The 6,925-nt window shown below is 44.6% G+C and overlaps 1 protein-coding gene across 1 annotated transcript; it reads right to left on the reverse strand.

Annotated features, from left to right (window-relative positions):
• Positions 1 to 3,959: 3,959 nt before the first annotated feature.
• On the reverse strand, positions 3,960 to 6,695 carry LOC109758467 (tryptophan synthase alpha chain). The gene is made up of 7 exons (XM_020317325.4): positions 6,310 to 6,695; positions 5,896 to 6,217; positions 5,629 to 5,705; positions 4,896 to 4,973; positions 4,690 to 4,767; positions 4,505 to 4,564; positions 3,960 to 4,382 (listed from the first exon to the last, which is right to left on the reverse strand). The coding sequence occupies exons 1-7, from the start codon at positions 6,589 to 6,591 to the stop codon at positions 4,170 to 4,172; spliced, it is 1,110 nt and encodes a 369-aa protein (XP_020172914.1). The 5' UTR covers positions 6,592 to 6,695; the 3' UTR covers positions 3,960 to 4,169.
• Positions 6,696 to 6,925: the final 230 nt, after the last annotated feature.

Below are 6,925 nucleotides of genomic sequence, written 5' to 3' on the forward strand. Positions count from 1 at the left end.
GATACTTCGTTTGGTTAAGTCTAGTCTTTACGGTGCTACCAGATCTTTGCCCCATGGCAGTTGTGGTTTTTTTTTTACATAGTTCAAACGTGGACGCTCATATATACGCACATACACTCATCTTTGTAAATGCACGCACACACACCTTATTCCTATGTGCATCTCTGAGAGACTGAGCCGGCACGTCATCTTAGATTGACGAAGTCTGATCTTCGTTTTCAATGGGAATATCCTCTCGCACTGGACGTACATCACCGAAAGGTCTGAAATAAATCCAGGAAAATGCGACTATCATATGCCGAGTGCAGGACTTGAACCCTGGTGAGTTGATTCCATCACAAGGAACTTAATCATCAGAGCTAAATTCAGTTCACCACATGACACATGCGGTAAACAATCCAAACAAATACAACTTAAAAAGAGCTACGCTCAATTCGGTTGTTGTGGGTTCTCTGACATGTCCTTGAACTCGCTTTTCTCCTTTTCCCACTCTTAATCTTCAGGTTAAATGTGCTGAATAAAGTGTTTATACGAGGAAAGCGAACCAAGACAGTAACAGTTCATATACAGCAGTTGAGGAAGAAAACAGTCGACCACCTTTCCGTAGCAGACTGATTGGTCATATACAAAGCCAAACTGCCCGCGCTGGCTTTTGTCACCAAAATAGTGCTAGATCTACGGGAAGAATCCTATGATTAACCTTACGGCATGTTGTGGCGCCCAGACATGCAACAGTTTTGTCGGCGGACCATGCGGACGCTGGCACTACTGCAGATCCACGACTTTGTACGATCCAAGGTGTCTATCTAGTAAGTAAAATAAAGCGATTTTTCTTAAGCACCGGTACGTCTACACTTGGAGCATCTACGATTAGAATGGGCAAATCTGACCCGTATATATCTAGTGACGTGTCTATATCTGCTGCGCTGGAGATGCATGTGTTTAGATGCAGCACCAAAGACATCCTCATTGGGAGGAAGGCTTCCGAGGGCACGGACTACCCGAGTTTGCTCCTCCGCGAGGGCCCGAGCGACTCGAGCTTGCAAATAAACATGTTTGAGACGTATCAGTCATCAAAACGACCGCCACCGGTCTAGACGTCCGCCCAAACCCACCGTCTACTCGTCTTTTTTTCCCTCCTGGCGCCTGCATGGCCATTGTCAATCATAACCACTGTTCAAGAATTCGTTCGATTAATCAGTTAACGGGCCAGTTAATCGCTACTCGTAGGGTGGCCGAATCGAATAACACATATTCATCGTGTTAACTTGTTAGCCCGATTAATAGGCCCGTCAGACAGACCGATTAATCGTTGTTGGCCCACTAACTTGTTGGCAAACAAAGCCCAAAATTTTGCCCCATAACACCTCACATCCCCCTCTAGCTCCTCATTAGTTAGGGTTCAACAAAACAGTAGCATATTTTGGTATATTACATGGCTGAGAGTATGGGAGTATGGTGTAACACATAAAAAACTAGATATATGTTGGCAAGTTCTTATTTAATCTACGGATTAATGGTCGACCGATTAATTCAGTTAATAGGCCGATTCACCAATTAATCGCTACTCCCAAGCCGACCGAGCAACTATTAGTTACCGATTTCGTAAACAATGATCCTAACCCACAATCCATATGTGAAGGACACGTCCGGATGTGTTCCCAGACATTTGGTGATATCCATCAGGCGATCCACACTAGAGTTGCTCTTATGGTCCTCTGTGGTGCCAACTTCTCTAGGACAGCGATCTATCCAGATCGTGGTTGGCGCCGTCTTCTGGTATATACTATCAGTTTTTTAAACTATTGTTTTTACAAGCTTCTGTCTTTTAAGAAGGTTGCCCCGGCAGGATAAAGGTCCAAAGGCGCAACAAGCTATGCTTATGACGCGGCGCCCACGCATGCAGAAAAACCAAGTTGCTGATTTATTCAAGGTCTCGCATGTAAGTTCATATTCTTGTATGATGTGTGTTTGCAAATATTTTGAGATTTTTTGTAGAATGCTTCGTATTTTAGAAGGAAAACAGATCTCATTGAGAGATTCCATGCTAGTTTTCCTCCGTGAAAACGTACGTACAAGATATTTAATGGCAAAGATATATGTCTTGAGTTTCCCCCTAGAAAAAGAAGATATATGTCTTGAGTTGGAAGGGTCCATTTTTGTCATGTCACGAGGCACATCGTCCTTGGGACACTGACGGTTAGCAAGCTGGTGCACGGCTTGACTAGTCTCGACAGGGAAACTGATAGGTCCAGACACAAAAAAGTAACACATGGAAGCCCAAAGGCATCTGTTTGTGTCACGTACAGGTCAGGTGCAAGCTAATGCACCCACGCTCGCGCTCGCGCTTCCACTCGCTCCTTGCTTGGTCTCCGACGGCCATATCCCTTATCCTCGTCTTGAGCGCGAAAGGCATGTATACCTCATCCTAGTTTCTCTACAAATTCGGCAAAGGCAAAATGGTAAATAGACTTTTCCTTAGCAGTGCGTGGAGAATGTGCGTCGCGTGAATAAACACGCATCATTTCGAAAAGGAATCTGCATATGCTATTTTGAGGTATTTTGAGAACGAATCGTCGCATGGAACCGAACTGCATGTTTTCTTGGCGGTTCCTCGGGATTGTTACACTGTTAATGACCAAGATATTTTGAGATATATCTTGAAGATGTTTGGGATCATGGTGCGCCTTTTTGCGACGTCTGTTTTGTCATTCTATTGAGCCACGGCAAACATGTGTCAACCCACCATATGTTTCATGCACCGTCCTTTGACAGGGGCAAGCGATGGCTTGACTAGCCTATATGAAGAAATTCCAAGGATGACAAAGATAGTTGTACCAAGCAGGATAGAGGCGTAGGGCTCGTTGCTTCCTCCCGTTACTTTCAGGCCAGGCAAAAAGGAGCGTGAGAGAAAAATCTAGTGCTACCACCCTTCTGTATGTGGTAGAAGTACCAAAATGTTTTCATAAATTGCTAAAACATTTGTGTATATAGACACAACATGTATCTTTCATCTCACAATATTGGAACTGTAAATTCAATGCACAATTCATGATACAATAAAGGCAAGTCTGGTTGAGGACATTACATGAAACACTATTTATTGTGGGTCTTGAATTCAACACTGTTTGCTGTCAAGCTTATCTTTTTGTATCTTGAACTGTAAATTTGGTGGATGGTAAATATATGACGTGTCTATATACTCAGCTTTTTCGAAATTTTTGATTTGGTAACAGGTAGCACTATATAGTCCGCCGACGGGGGTGCGCCTTCACAAGGACATCCATCACTGAGCTTGTGCATCAGGTGTCGCATGCATGTAAACACAGATGGATAGACCAAGAAATCATAAATATATACATGGTGCTGTATTAGGAATTAAAAGTAAGCCAATTCCTTCCTCTTCGAGCAACATGTGTTCACCTATGTTGGTTTAGGGTACGGTCAGTTCACCTCGAGGATCACCCTATGAATTCGAAGTTTAATTTCCTGTGTCCTTTTAATGGGTCCAACACTAGGATTGAGCCATGTTCAACAGATCTCCGAATAACGTAACAGTTGCCTGGATTACTCGTGAATGGTCTGGAAGCCGCAATACCGGTTTGGTCCTAACAACTCCCCAATAATGTGAGCCTAAACTTGTCCTCAAGTTTGAAATCCTAGAAAGTTTTTTTATATATATAAAACCAGCAGTTTTCCAATGTAGCTTATGATGCGGTTAACTTCATCCGTTTGATGAGCCATTAAACCATCGATATGCTCATGTCTCCTTGGACACAATCATCTCCCCACCCGCAAAATTAAATATTCCATGGGTCAAAATATAAGGGTATTAGTTTTGTAGAAAGTCAAGTTTCTTTAATGTTGACCAAGTTCGGAGCAAAAATATCGACATCTACAATATTAAAGAGAAAAGTATGGAAATTCATTTCATGATGAATTTTAAAATATCGATTTGATTTGATATGTTTTTCTTTAGATTTGATCAAACTTAAAAGATTTGAATTTTTAAAAAGGTAATACATCGAATATTTAACCCAACAACACCAACAGCACAACAAATCACGCCCAACCCTTCTAATATGTACATAATTCTGAAAGTGCATCTGGTACTGAGGTTTGCCAGGGCACCGGATAAACAAGGGTGCTCGATTGCGCTGCACCACTGGTCAATAGACAGGGGAAGTACCCTGCCATGACGTTGAAGAACTGAGGCGGTCGCCCCAACTCGCCCCAATGGTGGACCCGCTGCTGAGTGCATCCTTCAGGCTCCTGGCGTATACTTCCAACCTCTTTAAACCTTCTCTCGGAGAATCAGCTTCACCCAACTGCTTTACCATCGCGCTACCGATTATCACTCCATCTGCACCCCATTGTGCAACCTGTATGCATCCCGTTGCAACCGTTAGGCAATAGAAACAGCAGCATAGTTATGATATGAGTAAAATTTAGAAGAAAAAAGAAGAACAAATGAATCTTTATATATAGGGAAAACGTCTTTTACCTGTCTAATATGGTCAGGGGTCGATATGCCAAACCCAACAGCCACTGCTTTGTTAGTGACCTGCATATACAAAAACATAACTACATAAGGTTCTTGGAGGACAGTCACAATATAGCTAGACTAGAGAAAATAATTGTTACCATTTCCTGCAAAAAAGGGACAATTTATCATTTTTTTCTACAAACCTGCTTAATCTCCTTGAGAAGATCCTTCACCCGCGGGTTCACATCTGGGCGGGCTCCTGTAACTCCGTTGATACTTACCTGTGTAATAGTATGTGATTAAGACGTTCATTACCATATCTCCTCGTCTAGTAGTATATATAAATGCTAAACTTGCAAATTGCAACGAAGCAGTTTGGATTTTAACGAAACATCTACTTGGCACTTACAAGGTAAACAAACCCTTCGGAAGCTATTGTGATCTCATTCATCATGTCTGCCTTTGTAGATGGTGTTGTGAGCAGCACCTGCACCCATCACTTCATCAGCCTCGAGTACAACTACACTGTTAATGCTTAATGACAAAAACGATTTGGATTATTTGCTATGTTTTACTTTTTCCGTTTGATGATTTGCCTTGACTTACCTCAATGATAAAAAATCTCCAAGGTGTTATTAGGAATATGAGGTCCTCGGGGTACAGTGATTTCTCATGCCGGCATGACTCCGGCCCTCTTCAGTAGTCCTGATTATAGTTTGTTAGGGGTGGCCTGCACTTGTGCCACTCACTCGGTGCCTTTCATTTTTCTTTCGACTAGCAGCTTTGCATGAGGGTTTACTCAACACTTTATATCGTTTCGGTTGTTTGTGCCTTTATCTAGGAGGGGGGGGGGGGGGGGGTGTTTTACCAGGCATACGAGGTTCTCGGGGCTCGGTGATTTCTCATGCCAGCACGGTTCCGGTCCTCTTATGTACTCTTGGTTGTAGTGTGTTAGGGGTGACCTCTCCTACTTTTCATGCTTGGTGTTGGGTTAGGGGACTTGTGCCACTAGCCCGGTGCCTTTTTATTTTTCTTTCGACCTTGTTGCAAGAGGATTTTCTCAGCATTTTATATGGGTTTGGTCGTTTGTGCCTTTATATATAAAGTGGGAGCAAGACTGTTTCGCGTGTTATTAGACATACCAGCTCGATGTCGTTCTTTATGGCTTCATTCCTAAGAACACCTGTCTCGATATAAGGAAGATCAGGTACTATAAGACCTGTAGCACATGAAGAGCGAATTAGTAATTCCATTATATTTTCAGAAGTTACAAAGTTTATAATAATGAATATTGACTTGAAAAACTATATTCCTTCCAAAAAAGTTGTAAAAGCCATATAGAGTAGCTGCATGTTACGATTTTTATGCATAAAGAACCACCTGCGTCAGCGAAGAAGACAACTGTTTACCTCGTACACCGGCCTCTCTGGCTGCAGCGGTGAAGCTCCCCGTTCCCCGCCGCGCGATTGGGTTGAAGTAAGAGAAGATGACCACCGGGCAGGACAGCTCCGGCGTCACCTCCTTCAGCATCGACATCACGGCGTCCGTTGTCACGCCGGCCGAGAGCGCCCGCGCAGCGGACGCCTGGATGACGGGGCCGTCGGCGTAGGGGTCGGAGAACGGCATGCCCACCTCTATGACGTCGGCACCGAGGGTGTCGAGGAGCCTGAGCGCCTCCGCCGTCGTGGCCAGGTCGGGATCGCCAGCGGTGATGTACGGGATGAACGCCGTCTATGTGCAGTCAAAAAACTTAAGTATCGGTCGGTCCATGCGTTGCATCGTGGTGCAAAACAAAATAAACTTGGTGCGCTGCATGTACGTACCTTGCCCTTGTGTCTGGCCTGGGACATGGCCTTCGCTACCGACATGCCGCTCTTACCGGCCGGTGCCGGGGCAAGCAAGGTCGCCGCTGCGCGGGCCCTGACCGCAAGCCTCCTCGCCGTCGGCATGACCACCGCCGGGTCGACCGAGGCCGCGGCCAGTGCCCTGGCGACGACAGGCCTCCCCGGTGTGGCCACTGCCACTGCCGCCCTGGCGCGGCTTCTCTGGGGGCTCGACAGAGGCGAGGAAGACGGCGAGAGGGACGCCTTGAGCGCTAAAGCCATCCACGTAGCTAAGGATGCTATTACTCACTTCAGTGTATCTATGCAAGAACACCTGGACACACTTGAACTTGATGGGATCGAAGTGTAGGATGCTGAGGGGTCGGTGAGTAGAATGGGGTGCTGTGCTTGTTGTTATATAGCAGCAGAAGTAGCACAGGCTAGACTGTTAGCTAGGTGGAAGCTTGGAGGAAATAGTACACACGGATCGCTTTAGTTTAATTCAGCTATGCTACACTTACTAGACATATTTTATGGAATTGTCTTATTTTTTTCCGAATAGAATTATCTTATTATTTTGATAAAGAATGAATTTTATTAACTAAAAAAATCAAGG

This window comes from Aegilops tauschii, chromosome 5 (assembly GCF_002575655.3).
Source record: "Aegilops tauschii subsp. strangulata cultivar AL8/78 chromosome 5, Aet v6.0, whole genome shotgun sequence".
NCBI classification, from domain to species: Eukaryota; Viridiplantae; Streptophyta; class Magnoliopsida; order Poales; family Poaceae; genus Aegilops; species Aegilops tauschii.

Excerpts from the sequence above, each read along its gene's own strand:
- LOC109758467 (XM_020317325.4), bottom strand. The coding sequence starts at position 6,591 with ATGGCTTTAGCGCTCAAGGCGTCCCTCTCGCCGTCTTCCTCGCCTCTG. Across the intron at positions 5,706-5,895 it reads CAGAGAGGCCGGTGTACGAG|GTCTTATAGTACCTGATCTT; the intron begins GTAAACAGTTGT and ends CATGTGCTACAG. Across the intron at positions 4,768-4,895 it reads CCGAAGGGTTTGTTTACCTT|GTAAGTATCAACGGAGTTAC; the intron begins GTAAGTGCCAAG and ends ACTATTACACAG.